This window comes from Homarus americanus, unplaced genomic scaffold (genome assembly GCF_018991925.1).
Source record: "Homarus americanus isolate GMGI-L3 unplaced genomic scaffold, GMGI_Hamer_2.0 scaffold59578, whole genome shotgun sequence".
Lineage (NCBI taxonomy): Eukaryota > Metazoa > Arthropoda > Malacostraca > Decapoda > Nephropidae > Homarus > Homarus americanus.
Window position 1 is genome coordinate 736,317 of NW_024712913.1, and position 23,204 is coordinate 759,520.

The 23,204-nt window shown below is 40.2% G+C and overlaps 1 protein-coding gene across 1 annotated transcript in view; it reads left to right on the forward strand.

Moving 5' to 3' along the window:
• LOC121864776 overlaps window positions 1-22,254 on the forward strand; it is a 28,816-nt gene extending 6,562 nt beyond the window's left edge. The window contains exons 2-13 of the mRNA XM_042363950.1: window positions 1,520-1,645; window positions 3,768-3,924; window positions 5,024-5,200; window positions 6,813-6,936; window positions 8,738-8,850; window positions 9,086-9,108; window positions 11,922-12,116; window positions 15,475-15,600; window positions 16,348-16,504; window positions 17,412-17,588; window positions 18,146-18,269; window positions 21,908-22,254. Of these exons, the coding sequence (XP_042219884.1) occupies window positions 1,520-1,645; window positions 3,768-3,924; window positions 5,024-5,200; window positions 6,813-6,936; window positions 8,738-8,850; window positions 9,086-9,108; window positions 11,922-12,116; window positions 15,475-15,600; window positions 16,348-16,504; window positions 17,412-17,588; window positions 18,146-18,269; window positions 21,908-22,040 (1,632 nt within the window). The 3' untranslated portion in view covers window positions 22,041-22,254. The remainder of the gene's footprint in view (window positions 1-1,519; window positions 1,646-3,767; window positions 3,925-5,023; window positions 5,201-6,812; window positions 6,937-8,737; window positions 8,851-9,085; window positions 9,109-11,921; window positions 12,117-15,474; window positions 15,601-16,347; window positions 16,505-17,411; window positions 17,589-18,145; window positions 18,270-21,907) is intronic.
• The last annotated feature ends 950 nt before the right edge of the window (window positions 22,255-23,204 follow it).

A 23,204-nucleotide genomic window follows, 5' to 3' on the forward strand; every position in this document is an offset into this window, starting at 1 on the left:
ACCATAGTTAAAGTCCCCCATGACAAGGAGGTGGCTAGGGTTGAGCGTTGTTACGTTGTTTTACGTTACATTGGTTTAATAAGCTGCAATTCAGAATTCTTTAGATTCATCCAACAATGAGTAAGTCTCCTCCCTTCAGTTTAATTTTACACTTCGATTCTTCAAAAACATCTTCCCCCTGGACCCTTACCTGGCTGGCTTTAAGATCATCTCTTGCATAAATAACCATACCCCTCTTGCAAGTTGCTTGAGAAAGGTTCGTAAATGAGTCGTATCCATCTACGGTATATTGAACTCACAATCCTCCTACTTTACTTTATTCTCTTTGTCACTGATCAGCTTGTTAGCCGGTCACAGCTCTGTTACGCACTGTTGGCAAGTAATGGGCAAGTACTAGTTCCAGAATGTATCTGTACCTATGCCAGTGTTGGTCAAGTCTGGTCTTGAATGAGTTTTCTGGTAGATTATTCCAAGAGTTCACTATATCGGGTTGATGGGTCTTGATTAGTTTCAAACTTCGCTCTCCTGTCCAGGAAAGTGTCAGTATTAGTGCCTTCTACAGAGGTAAGCCCATCTCCATTTTACCTCTTCTCTCTTGAAAAACATGTTTAAAGTAATATTCCCCCTGAGTTTGTAGCTTGAGTAGCAGTCATACGTAGCACAATTACTGGGCATGGCCTCACACCTTTATAATACCACTCTAAACTTCACATCAATATTGAGTAAATGTGTACTACAGTACAGACTGTACTTTTAATGTGTACCGAGCTGGATCAGTGGGCGTGTGACATCGTGCTCGTGAGTGGTCACGGTTTTGTCCACTAGTGAGCAGACTTTGTGTTCTTTAGACCTCCAATGGTAGTCTCACCCAAAAGTTGGTTAACTCTCCTAGCCAGCTATTGCTGCACTGCCTGCTTCAGATGCATGAACTTGAGTCTGTTACTTCGAATCTTTAGATTCATTCGTATCGGTTTCATGTTCTGGTTGGTACTGAGACAGTTTCAAACATCTGAAGCAGGCAGTGCAGCAATAACTGGCTAGGAGAGTTAACCAACATTTGGGTGAGATTGGACGACCTATAGGTGCATCCTCTTGTATTTCATAATGCTGAATCTCAGCAGCCATTCCCTTGGTTACTCTTGGAGCCGATACACGTCCTGCAGTTTACTACAGTCCGTTAGGTTATACATTTCTCTGAATAGCTTGGTGTCGTCTGCAGCCATTATTCATGGAATAATGAATAGTATTTGGCATGTCATTTAAACCACAACTAAACAACATCGGTCCTACCACATTGCCCGTGTATCAAAATTCTAGAACTTTTTTGCTTTTAGACATTGAGACTCGACGGGTCTCCTCTGATCGGCTCCATTAGCCGCTTGGGCTGAAAGTGATCATACTTTCTCCCATATTTACACTGGTCTGTCTCAACTAATCACTCACTATAAAAGTAATACAGTATTTACCTGCACTGGGAAAACTGCTTTCACTTTTGCGTCATCTTCTTTCTTTCCCTCAGATGCGTGTTTTGCTCCTGGCGGCTCTGATGGCGGTGGTGGTGGTAGCTGATGTAGCAGGGAACTATCTCCAGGATAACAGTAATACGCAAGAATTCTTCACACCTATTAAAGAAAATTGCACACAAGTAAGTAACTAAAATTAGTGATGGCCATAATTTTCTACACTTGAAACTTGTTACCTTTCTTGCAATGGTTTGAAAAGAGTTCCTCACGCCCTCCCACCCACTATCACCAATGATCCTCCAGTATACAGTACATGTTGATCACTAAATTATGTACTGTATTATAGGATATAATCTGCTCCCTCACTTCTAGGTCTTAAGAAAACTTAAGGTAAATACAACATTTCCTAAGTTCTTAAATTATGTGCCTCTAGTTTTACTCCAGTCCTTTGAGAATTTATTAATGTAGTATGACAACCACTTCTTCCTAACTCCCGAAAATATATTAAATTCACCATTTAAAAAAAACGAGATCCTCATTTTAAATAAAATTCAAGGAAACAATTAGGGAAATACTTAGAAATTGCCATGCAAAGGTTAGTATTTCATCGCGTTTGATAAAAATTTGTCCTTCATTTCAAGTAGAAATGAGTAGTTATGGAGATATGCCTCCCTACCCCACCCCCCCCACCCCGCCCTCCTCAAATTGCCAACAATGTTTATGCACAAAGTGGGTTGATTTTGAAGTAGAGAGAAATTGTGGGGGTAAAAACACACACACACAAAAAGAAAGCCCCTAACCAGAGTAACCAGAAGGACCTGACCTAAGCTTCTAGCCAGGGAGTTGGACCCAGTGTAAAAAAAACTTGCCTTGGGGATTGTCTGTCTCTTATTGCCATGCCAAGTGTGCCGCTGTTCACAATACTGGCAGTCTGAATCACACCTTGGACACTTGACTGAATCAGGGAAAACACCACGAGCGCTGAAGACGTCAACAGCTGCGTCTTCGTTCTCAAAAACTTGCTGGATTACATGCCGATACACCAAAGAGCAAACTTCACAGACAAATGCCATCTTGCAAATAACCATCTAACATTTCGAAGCGTACGCATGGTAACGAGCCTTATGATCAATGGCTCATAAGTATCACGTGACATCCAAGCTTCCACTGATTGGTTGGTTAATAAGTAAACAATGGATATCCCCAGGATTTTTTTTATACTAAATTTCAGGGAAATAAAAAAATCAAAATAACTGAAAAATCTATCAAATTCTGTTGGAAAGGCGATAGAGTAAAGTCTTTCTCTCTCTCTAGCTCCCTATATAAAAAATCAATAGAATTCCATGTTTGGCAACTTCTAAATACTAACCAACAATTATTAAGATTGAACTTATCATTTTTTTCTAAATCTAGATTGACACTTAACATACGTCTGTGTGCAAATCTCGTTTGGCACCTTGTCCAAAGGCTTTGAATTCTTTGAAGCTTATGCTGTGTATTTTTTATGATATCTTCTGTAATTTTTATTTCTCTTAATTCATTTTCCTCCCTCCCCCTAGTCACAGGCCTGGCATTTGACATTATTAGGGACCTGCCACTCTTTGCCATAAACAGATAAAATGTACCGGGAACTTTCCCCCCACACATTCATCATTCTCTCACTTTATGTAACTTGACAAAACCTATGACCCTTCAGGCTTTTACGCCCTTAATGTACGAGTCATAAAGGCAAGTATGAACTTTTCATACTTCCCTGTTGGGCGCTGTAAACGCTTCTGCGCTTCACCTTGCACAGGATGTAAGGGGGTGCCCAATAAACCAGCCCCCTGGGAGGCAAATCTGAAATCTGAATTCATTTTCCAACTCTATTTTTGTCTTGCAGATATCTCCATAATAATTTCTTGTTGAATCACAAAAGACTTCATGTGACTATTTTTTCTTCCTTAATATTATGAAAGTATTCTCGTTCCACCCAATCCTTATCAGAATGCCATTATCAATTCAATATGAAATGGCATGTGCAGCTATAATGTTAAATATAATTTTCCAAACCCTATATTTCCTTCCCGCACTATCAAAATGGAACCCCAAGAAATAATATTTAGTACGAATAAAGTTATGATGACTATAATGAATAAGTATTTGTTGTCGAAAAACTGTATGCAACACAATTTTCTTTTTAAAAAATCGTGAAGCATTTTTGGGTTTTGGATTAGTTTAATCTATGCTATTACCATTTTCACTAGAAATAAAATAGGTATCACTTTTAAATGTAAGAAGTTCTTTAGTATGAACATCTGACAGAGTTTGGTGGAGCTGCTGCTACTGCGACAGGAAGTTCGTCTGAACCATCTGGTGGACATCGAGAAACAGTCTGGTGCCACGCTGCTCAGTTTAGCTCAAACACTGGTTGAGGTGCGGGACGCTCTCCTCAGTAAGCAAGACGCAGAAGCTACACAGAGTAAGCACAGAACATTTCAGGCTAATTTATATTCTGTACTTGTTTCTTTTTCTCTTAAGTTCTGAACATAAGCATTTTGCACTAACAGGCGATGTACAGCCGTCACACTTCAGACCATGGAACACTGGAACAGAGTCTAAACAGTAGGATGAGCACAGAGGAACACTGACTTCAAAAATTGTGGAATCCTTCTGTAAAAGTTGCAAAATATGAAAATGAAGCAAACAAACTTTGATATAGAGCAATTGCTCAAATGCAGTAGTATAAGTATTATTTGATATACATAAAAATGACAAACACATGACGTTAAGTTAATGGGGTTGAGTTGACTAAGGGTTGGGCTCACTAGGGGATGAGTTGACAAAAGTTGGGTTGACCCGGGGTTGGGTTGACCCGGGGGTGGGTTGACCCGGGGATGGGTTGACCCGGGGGTGGGTTGACCCGGGGGTGGGTTGACCGGGGGATGTGTTAACAGGGGGTTGAGTTGACCGGGGTTTGATTAACCAGGAGCTAAATTGACATGGAGTGCAGACGTAGTGTAGAAGTGAAGATGAGAGCGTATTTAAAGTACTACCGCCTGGGGAGGTATGTTGTCTAATGGTAGACCCTGCTGCCATATGGCATCACGAAAATTATGACCAAGTCCCAGGCTGCTAATCTGACTTTCTGCTTCATTTACACACAATTGCAGGGTCTCATAATTGTTTCTCTTACTTTGACAGCACAACACACTGTACGTACTGCATATCGTTTCTCACTCGACATATTTTAAATTTTTGTATTTATTTATGGTTCTGTATACACATTATTTTATTTTTTTAAGGTATTAAAATTTTAATTTATTTTTATTATTAATTATTATTATTGTTATTATTAGTATTATATTTTCGCCCCCAAGTCCCGGTTGGGTAAGTAAAAAAAAGCTATGAATATGGCCCTCAGAAACCAAAGTTCTACAGTTATCAGTATTTGTAACATTATAAATATATGTAACATCATTATTATTTATCATTAATGTTGTTGTAATATGATTCATACTTGCATTATATTTATAATGATGTAAAATGTTGCAACCTCTAAATTATTACACAACTTGCAGATCCCCAGTGTACATCACCATTCACATTGGTGGGCAAGAAATGTCTCCTGCTACCAATTGCAGAGCGACTCAACTGGGCAGCTGGCCGTCAGTACTGTGTTGCCAGGGGAGCCGACTTGGCCACCTTCAGTGATGCAAACACTTTTGCTGAATATCTGGGCTTTATCAACCAAGTCAGTTAGTATGAGCACGAAACATCAGTTATACTTTTGACAATATTAGTCTTTATCATCTGTGTGTTTTAAGATGGGTCATTTATGGAGTATTTTACAGTGATGAATGATCTACTTTTACTTTTACTTACTTTTACCCTCTTCACCACTGATCGGCTCGTTAGCCGCTTGGGCGATCGGTTACAGTCATTCTTTACTAACGAGCCGATGAGTGGTGAAGAGGAAGAAAGTAAAGTAAAAATGACATCCTTCTCACGGTTTGATTAACTTGCCCTTGGACTTGACTCACGTCACCATGCGTTTCTACCCTCAAACCCCATGTCTAGTATTGTCATCAATTACTGGTATACTAATAATGATTGTTAATAGTGTAAATACTAATAACAATAAAACAAGTGTCCTGTACCACATACAGCCTACAAATTAGTGTTTACCTCGTTACTGCTGTCAGACACATGCCACTTCACAAACATTCTCTAGCTCTTGGTGTTGCCAACCTACGGTAAGGTCATTTATTTATTTCCTCTTTATATTATTCATGGCCAGTTTATAAGACGAGAATTATTTTTATTTACTTTTTAATGTTTCTAAATATACCCACATGGGGAGAGGGTTTGCAGACCATAGCCAGAAGTCCAAGGGTTAATATAGGGAACAGGGAAAGTTTGATGGAAAGCATTATTCAAAGTGTAAATTTTAGTTATTTCTATAATACTTACAATTAAAGTTTGAGTGGCTTGCCCAGAAGGCATTTAGAATTTCAAGTGATATTACTGATAATAAATTTATAAAGCTGATCAAACAGAAACTAATCTCTCCCACTTTTCCTCTATCTACCCACATTCTTATTATTCTTAAATAAACACAAAAGAACAAGAGGGCAACTATTTCAATTATGTGATATCGTAGACTACAGCTCATAGTTCTTACCAAGTGCACAAGTCAGGTGTTCAAGGGAGCCTTGTTATTTGTGAGAGGTGAATACAGTAGATTTTACTGCACACACCCTTGTTCCTAGGATTGGATTACGACATCAGTGAGAGGATTGCATGGTTGGAATGTGAACTAAGGAAATGGGGGGTCGGTTACGTCTCTGATACGCACTGTTAGCAAGCATTGGGCACGCACTAGCTCCTGAATGTAATGTACCTGAACCGCTCCGGTGTTGGTCACGTCTGGTCTTGAAAGAGTTCACACTCGGTGCCAGTACAACATTCTCTGGCACCACATGCTCGCCACATGACTTAACAATGGTCACCCTTAGATAATTGTTTTGTGTACTTTTTATATGTAGGATTGTTTCATGTAAATCCACAATGACAACGTGGATAAGATAAATCTTGATAAAATCACACGGGAAGATGGAAACAACGGAGTACCTTAGCTTTCGTCTTTATTCAGTTGCCTCTGAAGATGTCTTGAATAAAGACGAAAGCTAAGGTACTCCGTTGTTTCCATCTTCCCGTGTGATTTTATCAAGATGTAGGATTGTGTAAATGAGTAAAAGAACAAAAAAACACGTGTATCTACCTCAAATTACGAGTTGAAAAATAACCATAACATATAGCTCAAAGTAGATATAGTATATAGATACAGCACACATTCAAATTTTACAGATATAGCAAATGCTGCAGTTGGAGTGTGGCTTGGTGGTACGGACGTGGAAATAGAGGAGGTGTGGACCTGGATCACTGGAGAACCAATGCCTAGAGGACCACCTTTCTGGGGATCAACAAATAGGTAATGATGCTTTTATTTCATCTTAATTTATACTGTATATGGTAGAGTCGGGTTAGGTTAGGTATGTACTGCTGTAAATATCTCTGGCTCACAACTCTTTCTTATGTATACCGTATTAGTTGTCAGTATCTTTTCACCGCTTCAGTAAACCTATTTCTCATTACACATTTATAAACACTGCATTTTAATTAAGCTTGCATCACCTAGCATGGCACCTCACTGCACTACATTATGCACTTTGTATCTACTGAATGAATCAAACTTCTTTTGAAAGTTGAAAATATTTTTATCCCCCCCCCCCTTAATAAAAAATAATAATATCCCCATTTTATGCTTTGAATAAATAATTACCATTTCATTTTGTGTATTTTCGTTACAATATTTCACCATTCATTGCCAGACCAAATAACACCCCTAAGCTTTCAGTAATTACCGGTAAATGAAATTAAAATAAAATAAGAACTACACTCTTTCACACTAACTTGGCTCGTCGGCCCGCCCCTCTTCCATACATAGAAAATTCAAACTAAATGTGCTTACAATTGGTAAGCAGCACTATCATAGGGGGATGAAAGGATTAGCAATAGTTATTTTTTTTAATACCCATCCCAACCATTTAACATCCCATTTCCACTGTTGATATATTATATTTATTTAGCCACATTCTTGCCCCATTAAGTGGTCTATACCATATTGTAAAATTTTACTCTCATACAGACATTGCTATTTTCGGTTTCCTATATTTTTTATCATGTAGCAATTTCTGTGTTTTCCCAAAGGTACGCTACATTTCCTGGTTTATTCAGGTAAACAAAGTATATTATTAACATCATTTGTTGTGGCTCACTTTGCTGTCTGCACATATTGTGTACAGTATTCCTATTTTGACGTCCTACCCACAACACTGAGGAAAGGCAAAGTTGACAAATAAAAATACGGAGTGAATAATCCAGGGGTTGAAATACGTGGATGAAGCAAGTGACGAGCACACACACAAGAATCACTGTTCATGACAGACAAATTTAAGTTACGAAACGGATAAGAAGATTATCATGTAAACTAAGTAATTTAATAAAATTTATATTAAGTAACAACTATGCATTCACCAAAATATAAGTAACAACTAAGAATTTGTCAAAACACTCCAGAATATTATCCAATTATTCTTACTTTAAACATTAAATACACATACTCTAAACAACACAAAAACCTGATAGAAATGGCAGCTCGGGTAACAAGTCTTGGTTACGATGGCCAACCACAAGTAACACGGGATTAATGCCGTAGTCCACTACCATCAAACTATCACAACACCGCCAACAGTAGTCCGTAATACTGTGCAATTCGTCGTCCACAACCCGGGAGAAGAATAACACACTAAACCGCAGAAAAGAGACTCAGCTACCAGACACTGGCAGGCAGACTCACTTGCATCGATACCTCTGTCACATAGTCAGACTGTCAGATTGGAAACTGGTCTCATAGTCGGATGGGAAACTGGTTCTGAATCGGTGCTCACTGGAGTCGAGTAGCTTCGTGAAGCAGTTTCTTCCCCTGGTGTCAAGTTGGAGCAAGTGATGGTTATGGTGGTAGAGTGAGGAAGGGACAGAGTCGTCACACTATGTTTTCATAATGTAGCCTGTTGGCAAATACTACACACATGAATGCCACATCAACATTAAAAATTATCCTCGAGAAGTATAGGTTTTTAACAAGTGTATTTGGTATTTGTGATAATACAAAATCTCGGCAGAAATCACAGTACGCTGTCCTCCTCAGTAATGTGTGATATCTTTTACAGTTATAAGGCTGAACCAAGTGGTGGACGTGGAGAAAACTGTGCAGTTCTCCATCACCCTGACAAGTACTACATGCATGATATCACATGTGCTTTCTCGACTGCAACTCCACTTTGTCAAAAGATTTTATAATCACCAGAGTTTTCAGGATTTTGTAGTTAAAAACTTGTCCTTAGTTGATCAAACAAGACCTAAATTCTGTTGTATTTTTATCTGAACCCTTCAAATGATGTATGTAGCACAATAGACTTTATACACATTATGCAAATCGTAAACATGTCAAGTAATATGATAATGGCTGTTATTTGAATTGATTTTTTTATATTTTAAAATTTTGTATTTCATTGCAGACACCTGCAAAACCTTTAATTTAGTGAGTGGAAGTCAACCAGCTACAGCATCTACTTTTTAAAGACTGTAAAACCAAATTCTGTAATACCCAAGATGTTAACATTGATATTCAAATTTTTACTGCATGAAGTAAAAATGGGCACCTCAATATGACAGTTAGTTCAGAAAAGGCTATTGTTTACAACAGCTCCCACTTTCGAATGAAGTGTCAACCACACTGCCTCCTTATTTACCGAATGCAAAGTGCTCTGTCCGCATTGCCCTAAACGGATCATCAGGCCTATGGGAGTATGGGACCCAAGTTTTGCCTCCACCCTGCACATGATGGAAGTTGAGCAAAGTACAAAAGTAACAGGGTGAATACATATAAAAAATGATGCCCAACTGCCTCACTTTAGGAATAAGTACAAATGTCAGTACAGTACTTTTGAATTTAGTGCTCTGTTAAGTCAATACTTTGCCCTTTATTTCTGTAAGCTTTAGGGTAAGTAATTAACCAGTAATAACTGTATATACTAGTTATTTATATAAGAATTTTGTTTTTGTAGAACGCCAAGATTTCTATTATTTTTACACTGGGAATTATGATTTCTTTCTATAATCTGAAAATGGAAATAAGATTAAGACATGCTGATTTATATACTGTACCACTCGACTTAAAATATTCCCAGGGCCGACTCTGGTGATGTTGGTGCCATGGTCACCACGAAACACTCTTGTTAGGGATTACCAGCTCGGTTTTATGCCGGAACGCTCCTGCTTCACACAATTACTCAGGGTACTGGATGTTTGGACCCATATTCTGGAACAGGGTGGTAATATCGACATTATATACCTAGATTTTGCCAAGGCTTTCGACAGCGTACCCCATGAAAGGTTGAGAATTAGACTGGACGGGTACGGGAAGTGTTCTAGCGTGGATCGGAGAATTTCTGCATGATCGCAAGCAGTATGTGGCGATTAATGGTACGAAATCGTCATGTGCATCCGTGACAACCGGGGTACCACTGGGCAGTGTATTGGGCCCGTTGTTGTTTGTTTCCTTCATAAATAACATGTGGACGACGCTAAGTTATTTCGGGAAATTAAGAACAAACTAGCAGACTGCAGAGCTGCAGAAGGATCTCCGTGAGCTTCAAGAATGGTCGAAGAAATGGCTGCAAATATTCAATGTCGCGAAGTGTAAGAGGCTGCACCTGGGACGTACCAACGGTAAGGAGGTGTATCATATGTCCCAACGGGACGAAGAAACTGCGTTAATAGAGACTGAAAGTGAAAATGGCCTGGGTATGTCTGTTGACAATGAACTGAAGTTCTCGGGCCATTGTGAGAAAGTGAATCAAGCAACGATTTTCAAGAGTAAGGTGCTTCCCCACCTGGAATACTGTCACCCCGTCTGGTCACCGAGATATGCTAGGGACTGTCAGTTGATTGGAAATGTCCAAAGGATGGCCACCAGACTGGTGCCTGCACTTCGGCACCTCAGATATTCAGAGAGATTAGAGCGCCTCCAACTTTTTTTTTTTTTTTTTTTTAGGGGAATAGCCCACCCGGGCACAGGTCATCGACCCACAACGGGGCCTAGGGGGCGAAAAATAACGTAAAAATAAATAAAAAAATAGAAAAGAAAAAGATTATATTAATCTACACAACAAAAACCAGGTTTTTGAAGTAAGACAGATTGTATGAGTATGGAAACACAGAAGAAGGCAGAGCATTCCGCAGTTTGGCTGTGTGAGGAAAGAAGGATGTTCTGTAACGGGTTAGTCTAGTGTGACCGACATCCACAGAGAAACGGTGGGCACCGCGGACAAGACGTGTGTTACGAGCCCGCGGCCTTACAGGCAGGACACAGGATGCCAAATCCACCGAACATTGCTCGTTAAAGTACGTGCAAAAGAGAGAGCGAAGCAACATTGCGGCGAAGAGAAAGGGAAGAAAGATTATCAACTAAAGGATTAGAGTTAATTCGACGAAAAGCTTTTGATTCCACCCTATCGAACAGTCGGGCAGAAGAGCCACCCCAGATATGAGAGCAGTACTAATGCTAAGCTTATACTACAGACGGGCAAGGGGGTACCTAATTGAGGTGCATAACATCTCAAAGGGCACTACTCAGTCGAGAGTCCATACCTGGCTGGAGCTAGCGGACGCTCGCCCCACAAGGGGTCACAGCTCAAGGTTGATGAAGCCGCAAGTCCAGAAAACTGCGAGGGAGAACTTCTTCGGAGTCAGAATTGTGAACTCTTGGAACAACCTGCCGGAGAGTATTGTGATGGCACCGAGTGTGAGCTGTTTCAAGACCAGACTTGACAAACACTGGAGCAGGTTCAGATACATTCAGGAGCCAGTGCATGCCCAGTACTTGCCAACAGTGCGTAAGAGACGTGACCGACCGACCACCCAAACGGCTAACGAGCCGATCAGTGACGAAGAGGATAAAATTATAATTAAAGTAAAAGTTTAATAAATTTCACAACTACACTTGTTTGACCTTTCCTTACACATTGAAGTTGAATTAGCCAAGCTGGTTGAGTCCGGGAGCCACGTGTTTGTGTGGAGTAGCTGGTTTTCCCACCATATTGGAGTTGCTGGTTTTTCCACCTCACAAACACTCACAACACCGACGGAGATATATGACTGTATCTCCTGTTCCCTAACGGCCTTTACTTTTAAATATAATTGTCCTTTTGGACTAAATTTATTCGGGTGAAATGAAAAGCAGAATTAGGAAAGAAACTTTTTAATAATTTTAATATTATAACAGAGTTAAATAATATAGGAAATCACCACGGGGTTCAGTATAACGAGGTTTTATTATGTTAACACCCAAAGTTTATAGCATCCAGTTGCATCAAGTACACCGACACAGTGGCCCACTTATTCCTGCTGAGACCTCAGACAAGAGAATACTGTACCTCACTCTTGCTACGCTCTCACACCCCTCTCAAGCAGCTCTATCACTTCTATCCCTACCAGTGCACAGCGGTGATCGTGTCCCTTCTTGAACTTCCTGCCGCAGTAGTGAAGGTAAGTCAAGGAAACATCCTATTAAACACTCTTCTGTTGAGTACAGTTATAGATATCAGGCACAATCAAATTAAAAGTTGTAACGTATTTAGGGTATTAAGATTGTAGTGAGTTTTTATGATTAGGCAAATGAAAAATCGGTAAATTTTCACTTGTTGCCACTACAGTATACGAAATCGAAGTTGAAACTAGGGTTTTCGATGGTTTTTGATGTGTTATAAACGAATTTGACCTTCATTTCTGCCACAAATCAATAATTTCTCAGATAAGCATCTCCCATCCCATCTCAAAATCTAGAGATTTGTTATATAAATCAAGGTAAAAAATGTCCAAAACACACCGAACCTAATTTAACCTACCTGGGGAGCTCAACAGACGTTCATGTTCTGGGTGTGTACCGCCACGTGCGAATATGCACAATAAAATGTTAAATATCTCGCTTAAAAGTAATTTGCGCCAGAATTGCCATTGAAAAAATTGTCTCAATTATCAAAACTACTGATTGCAACTATAACATTCTCGAGATTAGCTTAGTGGCAATAAGTGAAAGGTAAATTTTCCCACATACTATAATTTCAAATATCTCGCTTATAAGCAATTTGCACCAGAAATGCCATTGAGGAAAAGTGAATTCGAATTGTCAAAACTACCGATTGCAACTATAAAATTCTCTAGATTCGTTTAGTGGCAACAAGTGAAATAATACCGAACAATTTTTTCGACATCCATTTTTGGATCATATAAGTGCAACAGAATTAAAGCAAGCATATATGTAGACTAAGTTTAATTGGCTCAAATGTGTATTTTATGAAAATAATGCAACATCTATTACTCAAAACTTTAATTCCCCAAGTACATACAGTATTCCCAAGTGTGTCTTTCCATCATTACATTTTCCACTAATATCCACCAGTAGTCTGGGAATATCTCAGTTATTTTCCTTCAGATTTTACCATATTCCAAAGAATTGTACAGTACAGACAAGAAAGTTATTTCCCAGTTAATTAGTATAGGATTACATTTGGTATTGTATGAGTACACCGCTGCCACCAGAAGTTGTTTGATTTCCACTGATGTTTTATCATTATAATAAGGGTTAATACTGACGATGTACTGTACATACCTGGAGCTGGCAGACGCCCGCCCCTCCACTTCGGCAACAACTCAAGGTTGAGAAAGCTACAAGTCCAGAAAACAGTGAGGGTAAACTTTTTCGGAGTAAGAATTCTGAGTGAACTCTTGGAACAATCTGCCAGTGTTGTGGCGACACCGAGTGTGAGCTCTTTCAAGGCCAGATTTGACCAACACTGGAGCTGGTTCCGATATACTCAGATGCCAGTGCATGCCCAGTACCCGCCAACAGTACTACAACTACTACTTTGCTGCCACTCGGAATCGAGTTTGACGATCGTCCAGCTATGTTATAATGGTATGAGTTATAAAGGATGTCACCTAGGTTGGTGAGTTTTCAGGTGACTAAAGACGCCGATACGGTACCGGCAGGGTCGATTACAGAAGTTGCATATGTGGGGAGCTACATCTAGTGCGGGAGGAGCGGCGGCAGGGTCTTTCCGGCGTTGGCGCTTGTCTGCTTCGTTATGCAGTCGGGCTTACTCGAAAGTATTGACACCTTGTTTGGTGCTCCCCCACGCTTACGGTGTGGAATAATCGTCTCCCATGTGAGGGGGTCGATTTGGCACTTTTTTCAGGTTTGTCTTAAGACTATTCTAACCTCTTCAGTTGCCCGCCAGCATTACATTTACTATTCCTTAGGTGACTGTAAAGTAGCTGCTTTGACAGTCTACTGTCATCCATACGGGTAACATGGCCCGTCCAGCGGAGTTGTTCGTGGATAATGGCAGCCTCGATGCTCCTACAGTTGGTGTCAGCAAGAATACTGGCATTTGTTCTCTTGTCTTCCCAGCGAACTCGGAAGATGGAACGTAGACTACGTTGATGAAAGTTTTCAAGTGCCTTGATGTGCCTTCTGTATGTGACCCATGTTTCGTTGCCATATTGCAGGGTGGGGAGGACCACTGCTCGATATACGTGAAACTTTGTAGATAATATCAGCTGGCGACAACTGAAGACACGGTTTCGGAGTCTGCCAAAGGCTTGAGATGCACATCTGATCCGATGCTGAGTCTCTTCATCGATGTCTGTGGTGGTGGACAGGTGGGAGCCGAGATACCGAAAGTGGATAAGATTAGTGAAGGTAGTACCGTTAAGCTGGATTGATGGTGGATGTGTGGCTGAACCAGAGGCAGGCTGAAAGACAATCTGAGTCTTACATTCATTCACCTCAAGGCAGAAGTGCAGCCCAGAAAATGGAAGAGAGAGTTGGTGCCAGTATGCACCCTTGTTTAACCTCCGTTTGGATGGGGAAGAACTCAAACTGGGTGCAATTGCGCAGGACTCTGCCGTTCATGCCATCGTGAAGTTGCCTCACAATGGCGATGAATTTTGAAGGGCAGCCAGCTTAAGTAAGGACACTCGACTGAGTAGTGCCCCTTGAGATGCTCATACACCTCAGTTAGGTCGCCCCTTGCCCGTCCGTAGTATAAGCTAGGCAAGTTCAGGCGCTCTAATCTCTCAGGGTAGTTGAGGTGCCGAAGAGCACGCACCAGTCTGGTGGCCCTCCTTTGAACATTTTCAACCAACTGACAGTCCCTGGTATATCTTGGGGACCAGACGGGGTGTCAGTACTCCAGATGGGGAAGCACTTCACTCTTCAAGATCGTTATTGGGAACGGATCGTCTAGATATCTGAACGACCTTCTTATAAGACCTAATAAACTTTCAATGTGTACCGCGGTGGATCAGGGAACGTTGACAAGAGTGAGTGGTCACATTTTTATCCACTGGTGAGCAGACTTTGAATTAATGTACTCTTTAGACATTCATCGGGACGACCTGTAGGTGCATCCTCTTGTATTTCATAATGCTGAATCTCAGCAGCCATTCCCTTGGTTACTCTTGGAGCCGATACACGTCCTGCAGTTTACTACAGTCCGTTAGGTTATACATTTCTCTGAATAGCTTGGTGTCGTCTGCAGCCATTATTTATGGAATAATGAATAGTATTTGGCATGTCATTTAAACCACAACTGAACAACATCGGTCCTACCACATTGCCCGTGTATCAAAATTCTAGAACTTTTTTGCTTTTAGACATTCTGAGACTCGACGGGTCTCCTCTGATCGGCTCCATTAGCCGCTTGGGCTGAAAGTGATCATACTTTCTCCCATATTTACACTGGTCTGTCTCAACTAATCACTCACTATAAAAGTAATACAGTATTTACCTGCACTGGGAAAACTGCTTTCACTTTTGCGTCATCTTCTTTCTTTCCCTCAGATGCGTGTTTTGCTCCTGGCGGCTCTGATGGCGGTGGTGGTGGTAGCTGATGTAGCAGGGAACTATCTCCAGGATAACAGTAATACGCAAGAATTCTTCACACCTATTAAAGAAAATTGCACACAAGTAAGTAATTAAAATTAGTGATGGCCATAATTTTCTACACTTGAAACTTGTTACCTTTCGTGCAATTGTTTAAAGAGAGTTCCTCACGCCCTCCCACCCACTATCACCAATGATCCTCCAGTATACAGTACATGTTGATCACTAAATTATGTACTGTATTATAGGATATAATCTGCTACCTCACTTCTAGGTCTTAAGAAAACTTAAGGTAAATACAACATTTCCTAAGTTCTTAAATTATGTGCCTCTAGTTTTACTCCAGTCCTTTGAGAATTTATTAATGTAGTATGACAACCACTTCTTCCTAACTCCCGAAAATATATTAAATTCACCATTAAAAAAAAAAGAGATCCTCATTTTTAATAAAATTCAAGGAAACAATTAGGGAAATACTTAGAAATTGCCATGCAAAGGTTAGTATTTCATCGCGTTTCATAAAAATTTGTCCTTCATTTCAAGTAGAAATGAGTAGTTATGGAGATATGCCTCACCCCCCCCCAACCCCGCCCTCCTCAAATTGCCAACAATGTTTATGCACAAAGTGGGTTGATTTTGAAGTAGAGAGAAATTGTGGGGGTAAAAACACACACACACAAAAAGAAAGCCCCTAACCAGAGTAACCAGAAGGACCTGACCTAAGCTTCTAGCCAGGGAGTTGGACCCAGTGTAAAAACAACTTGCCTAGGGGATTGTCTGTCTCTTATTGCCATGCCATGTAAGAAGTTCTTTAGTATGAACATCTGACAGAGTTTGACGGAGCTGCTGCTACTGCGACAGGAAGTTCGTCTGAACCATCTGGTGGACATCGAGAAACAGTCTGGTGCCACGCTGCTCAGTTTAGCTCAAACACTGGTTGAGGTGCGGGACGCTCTCCTCAGTAAGCAAGACGCAGAAGCTGCACAGAGTAAGCACAGAACATTTTAGGCCAATTTATATTCTGTACTTGTTTCTTTTTCTCTTAAGTTCTGAACATAAGCATTTTGCACTAACAGGCGATATACAGCCGTCATACTTCAGACCAGAACAGAGTATAAAGTTCTAAACAGTAGGATGAGCACAAAGGAACACTGATTTTAAAGAACTATGGACTCCTGGTCCCGTAAATGTTGCAAAATATGAAAATGAAGTATGTATTTTTTATATAGAGCCATTGCTCATACATGCAGTAGCACAGTATAAACATTGCTGTATATGATATACAATACTGTAAGTAAAAAATAAGAAATACAGTACGTAAAAAAAAAGGTCCCTGCAGCACTCCAACTTCAAATATTGCAAGACTTGACTGGTGAAATCCAGGGAAGGAAGAGTGCTCATACTGTATAACACAACTACTTATGTTTTTAATCATAAATGTGTGTTAGTTGAATTTATATTGGTTGAGTTGACCATGGGTTGAATTGATGGGTTGAGTTCACAGTGGTTGGGTTGATGGGGTTGGGTTAATAGGGGTTGAGGTGACAGGAGTTGTGGTGACGGGTTGGGTAAAAAGGGGGCTGGGTTAACAGGGGTTGGGTTGACCAGGGGTTAAATTAAACGCAGATGTAATATAGAACTGAAAATTATAGTATAGTTGATGTAAAGAAGGTTATAGTATAGCAGATGTAGTTTAGATGATAGTGTAGTCACGGACACAAGCTGACCCTCAAAAACAAAAGTTCTACAGTTATCAAGATTAGTAACCTCATTATAAGTATTTATGTAACATCATTATTATTTATCCTTTATGTTGTTATAATATGATTCATACTTGTATTATATTTAGAATAAAGTAAAATGTTACAACCACTAAATTATTACACAACTTGCAGAGACCCAGTGTACATCACCATTCACATTGGTGGGCAAGAACTGTCTCCTGCTACCAATTGCAGAGCGACTCAACTGGGCAGCTGGCCGTCAGTACTGTGCTGCCAGGGGAGCCGACTTGGCCACCTTCAGTGATGCAAACACTTTTGCTGAATACCTGGGCTTTATCAACCAAGTCAGTTAGTATGAGCACGAAACATCAGTTATACTTCTGACAATATTAGTCTTTATCATCTGTGTGTTTAAGATGGATGAATGGAGAGAATTGCTAAAGATCATTTATGGTAATTAAGTGTTTTACAGTGATGAATGACCTGCAGCTGAAATTTCTGTGAAAGATTGATCACATACAGTCATCCTTGCTATCCAAATGGGTTAGGTTCCTTTATAGCTAATATTCAAATGCAAATAATATAATAAATGGGAAAACAGTGTCCGATGACCGACCAACAGCAAAAAAAAAAAAAAAATTATATATATATATATATATATATATATATATATATATATATATATATATATATATATATATATATATATATATATATATATATATATATATATATATATATATATATATATATATATATATTATACAATTACCAAAACATTACACCAGGCACCTAAAAAATGCAATTAGCTTGCTGTGCCCCTTAAGATCCTGTTCTGTAAATGCCTGGAAGAGCAACAGGTCCCAGGTTATTGGAAAATGGCTTATATCAGTCATATATTACAGATGTGGCAAATGCTGCAGTTGGAGTGTGGCTTGGTGGTACGGACGAGGAAGTAGAGGAGGTGTGGACCTGGATCACTGGAGAACCAATGCCTAGAGGACCACCTTTCTGGGGAACAACAGATAGGTAATGATGCTTATATTTCATCTTAATTTATACTGTATATGGTAGAGTCGGGTTAGGTTAGGTATGTACTGCTGTAAATATCTCTGGCTCACAACTCTTTCTTATGTATACCGTATTAGTTGTCAGTATCTTTTCACCGCTTCAGTAAACCTATTTCTCATTACACATTTATAAACACTGCATTTTAATTAAGTTTGCTTCACCTAGCATGGCACCTCACTGCACTACATTATGCACTTTGTATCTACTGAATGAATCAAACTTCTTTTGAAAGTTGAAAATATTTGTATACAGCATCACTATCAAAGAAGAATGAAAGGATTAGCAATAGTTATTTTTTCAATACCCATCCCAACCATTTAATATACCATTTCCACTGTTGATATACTAAATTTATTAAGCCAACTTCTTGGCTTATTAAGTGGTCTACACCATGTTGTCATATTTTACTCATACAGACATTGCTATTTTATGTTTCCTATATTTTTTATCATGTAGCAATTTCTGTGTTTTCCCAAAGGTACATTTCCTGGTTTATTCAGGTAAACAAGGTACAGTATATTATTAACATCATTTGTTGTGGCCAATTTTGCTGTCTACACATATTGTGTACAGTACAGGTATTGCCATGTTTTCATAATGTAGCCTGTTGGCAAATACTAAACACATGAAAGCCACATCAAGAAACTTACAAGAGGGGTGTGGTTATCTATGCTAGGCAAGACCTTAGAGCCAGCCAGGCGAGGGTACAGGGAGAGGATGTTTTTGAAGAGTCCAAGTGGTGTAAAATAAAATTAAAGGGAGGGGACTTACTTATCATCGGGTGTATCTACAGATCCCCAAACTGTGGCCCACTAAATCAAAGGAACTTAAGAACCTTAATAAACAACGCGGCAAGGCTCAACCCTAGCCACCTCCTTATCATGGGGGACTTTAACTACGGTGACATCGACTGGAGAAACGAGTCCACCCCAAATGACTTGAATAACCCTGCTACTCTTTTTGTAGAAACTCTGAGAGATAATTTTCTGTTTCAACATGTTAGAGACCCGACACATTACAGAGGGGAAAACACCCAAGCCACTTGACCTCATCATAACAAACGAGGAGGGTATGGTGGCCAAACTGGAACACCTTGCCCCAGTTGGCACCAGTCACCATATAGTGTTGTCATTCAGATTTAACTGTTCCCTAGTTCAGGATAAGGCCAGGCCAAGGTGCAAATATTACAAGGGAAATTACAATGGGATGAGGGAAGAGATGAGTGGTCTCAACTGGCCTGACTCATAAAGGTACAAGAACGCAGACGCTACTCTGAATATCATAACTAGTAAAGTGACCCATTTGATCGATAAATATATACCCAAGACCAAACCCAGTGCTTCTGGGAATACGAGGAGATCCCTACACATGAACCATGCGGCGATCGACAAAATTAAGAAGAAAACCCAGAAATTCAAGACTTGGGTTGGGTCAAACGATGAGCAAGACAGGAGGATGTATGCAAGAGCCAGAAACCAAGCAAAGATAAAGTGTAGAAGGGTTGAAAAGGAGTTCCAGAGGCTGGTTGCAAGCGAGGTCAAGTCAAACCCAAAGGCGTTTTACCGCTATGCAAAGTCGAAATTGAAAACGCGAGTAGGAGTATCAGACCTGAGGCTTGTGGATGGTAGTTACGCAGATTCTGACCAGGATAAAGCTGAGGCATTAAACAGCTTCTTTTCCTCGGTGTTCACAAGAGAGGATGCGATCTAACCTTCCTGCGTTTGAGGACAGACGGTTCGACACAGCACTGACCCACATTGTGTTCACAGAAGAGGGTATTAGAAATAAATTGTCCAGGCTAAAGATTCATAAGAGTCCCGGCCCTGACATGGTGCATCCTAGAGTGCTAAGAGAGTTGTGCAACGAGCTTGCAGAGCTCCTGAAGATCCTGTTTTGTAAATGCCTGGAGGAACAAATGGTCCCCAGTGAATGGAAACTGGCTTATGTGAGTCCTATCTTCAAGAAGGGCGATCGGCACTCCACGAACAACTATAGACCGGTGAGCCTGATCAGCATAATATGTAAAGTACTTGAGAGTATTATCAGAGATGCCGCAATGGAACATCTAATACGAAACAATCTTGTAAAGGATTGCCAACACGGTTTTATGCCGGGGCGCTCCTGCTTAACACAATTGCTCAAGGTAATGGATATTTAGACCCATAGTCTGGAACGGGGTGGTAATATCGACAATATTTACCTAGATTTTGCCAAGGCTTTCGACAGTGTACCCCATGAAAGGCTGAAAATCAAACTGGAAGGGTACGGAATTCGGGGAAATGTCCTTGCATGGATAGAAGACTTTCTACATGACCGCAAGCAGTGTGTGGTGATTAATGGCACGAAATCGTCATCCGTACCTGTCACAAGTGGGGTACCATAGGGCAGTGTATTGGGCCCGCTGTTGTTTATTTGTTTCATAAATGACATGCCTGACGTTGTACACTCCTCTATACAAATGTTTGCCGATGACGCTAAGTTATTTCGGGAAATAAAGAACCAAGCGGACTGTGAAGAGCTGCAGAAGGACCTCTGTGGGCTCCAGGAATGGTCGAAGAAATGGCTGCTGAGATTCAATGTCACGAAGTGTAAGAGGATGCACCTGGGGCGTACCAACGGTAAGGAGGCGTATCATATGTCCCAACGGGATGAAGAAACTGCACTAGTTGAGACTGATGTGGGAAGGACCTAGGTGTGTATGTTGACAATGAGCTGAAGTTCTCGGGCCATTGCGAGAAGAAGGTAAACCAGGCAAATATATTATTGGGTCTTATAAGAAGGTCGTTCAAATATCTAGATGGTCCGTCCCTCGTAACGATCTTCAAGAGTGAAGTGCTTCCCCATCTGGAGTACTGTCACCCCGTCTGGTCCCCGAGATATGCTAGGGACTGTCAGTTGGTTGAAAATGTTCAAAGGAGGGCCACCAGACTGGTGCCTGCACTTCGGCACCTCAGCTACCCTGAGAGATTGGAGCGACTGAACTTGCCTAGCTTATATTACAGACGGGCAAGGGGTGACCTAGTTGATGTGTATAAGCATCTGAGGGGGCACTACTCAGTCTTTACTTGGAGCTGGCGGAAGCTCGCCCCACAAGGGGTCACAGCTCAAGATTGAAGAAGCCGCAAGTCCAGAAAACTGTGAGGGCAAAATTTTTCGGAGTGAGGGTTGTAAACTCTTGGAACAATCTACCAGAAAGTGTTGTGACGGCACCGAGTGTGAGCTCTTTCAAGAGAAGACTTGACCAACACTGGAGCGGGTTCAGGTACATTCAGGAGCCGGTGCATGCCCAGTACTTGCCAACAGTGCGTGATAGAGACGTGACCGATCGCCCGGACGGCTAGTGAGTCGATCTTTGGGTGAAGAGAATAAATGAAAAGGAAAAGTAATCAGAGACGTGACCGATCGCCCAAGCGGCTAACGAGCCGATCAGTGGCGAAGAGGATAAAAGCAAAAACATTAAAAATTATCCTCGAGAATTTTCTAGCATTACAGTAAATAGGTTTTTAACAAGTGTATGTGGTATTTGTGATAATACAAAATCTCGGCAAAAATCACAGTACGCTGTCCTCCTCAGTAATATGTAATATCTTTTACAGTTACAAGCCAGAACCAGGAAATGGACGTGCAGGAAACTGTGTAATTCTCTGGCACCCTGACAAGTACTACATGCATGATGTCGGATGTACTTACTCGACTGCAACTCCACTTTGTCAAAAGATTTTACAGTAACAAGAGTTTTTTTAGGATTTTGTAGTTAAAAGTTTGTCCTTAGGGCTTAGTTGATGAAACAAGACCCACAGTATATTCTTTTGTACTTTTAGCTGAACCCTTCAAATGATGTATACAGTACAGTATACTTTATAGACATTATACAAATCATAAACATTTCAAGTAATAAGATACTTTATTGACTGTGACTTGAATGAAAAATATTTTTAAACAATTTTGTATTTCATTGCAGACACCTGCAAAACCTTTAATTTAGTGAGTGGAAGTCAACCAGCTACAGCATCTACTTTTTAAAGACTGTAAAACCAAATTCTGTAATACCCAAGATGTTAACATTGATATTCAAATTTTTACTACATGAAGTAAAAAATGGCACCTCAATATGACAGCTAGTTTAGAAAAGGCTATCGTTTACGCCAGCACCCACTTTCATAGCAGAGCATCTCCTACCTGGGACGGTCAAGTAGATACAGTGATCATCTGTTCTCTTAAGCGTCGCTGATTCGTATCCAGAGCATCCCTTGTTCATCCAACTGAATCTGGTGCTTTATTTCTTGTAGCACAGTGCCAATTAATATTTCTTAAAGTAAATTTTTCGTCTTTTATTTCTGTGAGCTTTAAGGTGAGCAATTAAATAATAATAACTGCATACTGTTTATTTATATAAGATTTTTTTTGTAGAGCTCATATTACTTCAAGATTTCTATACTGGCCCACTGAACTTAAAAATATTCACTGGGCCGGCTCTCGGGATGTTGGTGCCATGGGCAAACAGAACTTTAACACCCTTAGGTCATACCATTTAAAAAAAATACCTCAGTTATTTCATAATACCCTCTCCTACTTCTATAATTTCACTTCTAATAGCTTTGACACATTCTAATCTGTACTCCCATCTAGTCTCACATAGAGGGATTTTCAGTGATACATTTAACAGTTTTGTAGTACCAGTTCAATGCGGCATATGCCATTGAATAGTATAGGCAAACAATAAAACATAGGGGCTGGATAGCAAAAAAAAAATACATTGAGTGCAACTTATAGCAACTATTCTCAATTACCAAGTTCAGGGAATGACATCCACATGACATAAAATGTCTGTGGATTTTCCTTGTGCTTAAACACTTATTTTTTTTCCTTCATATTGGACCTGTTATATCCCTG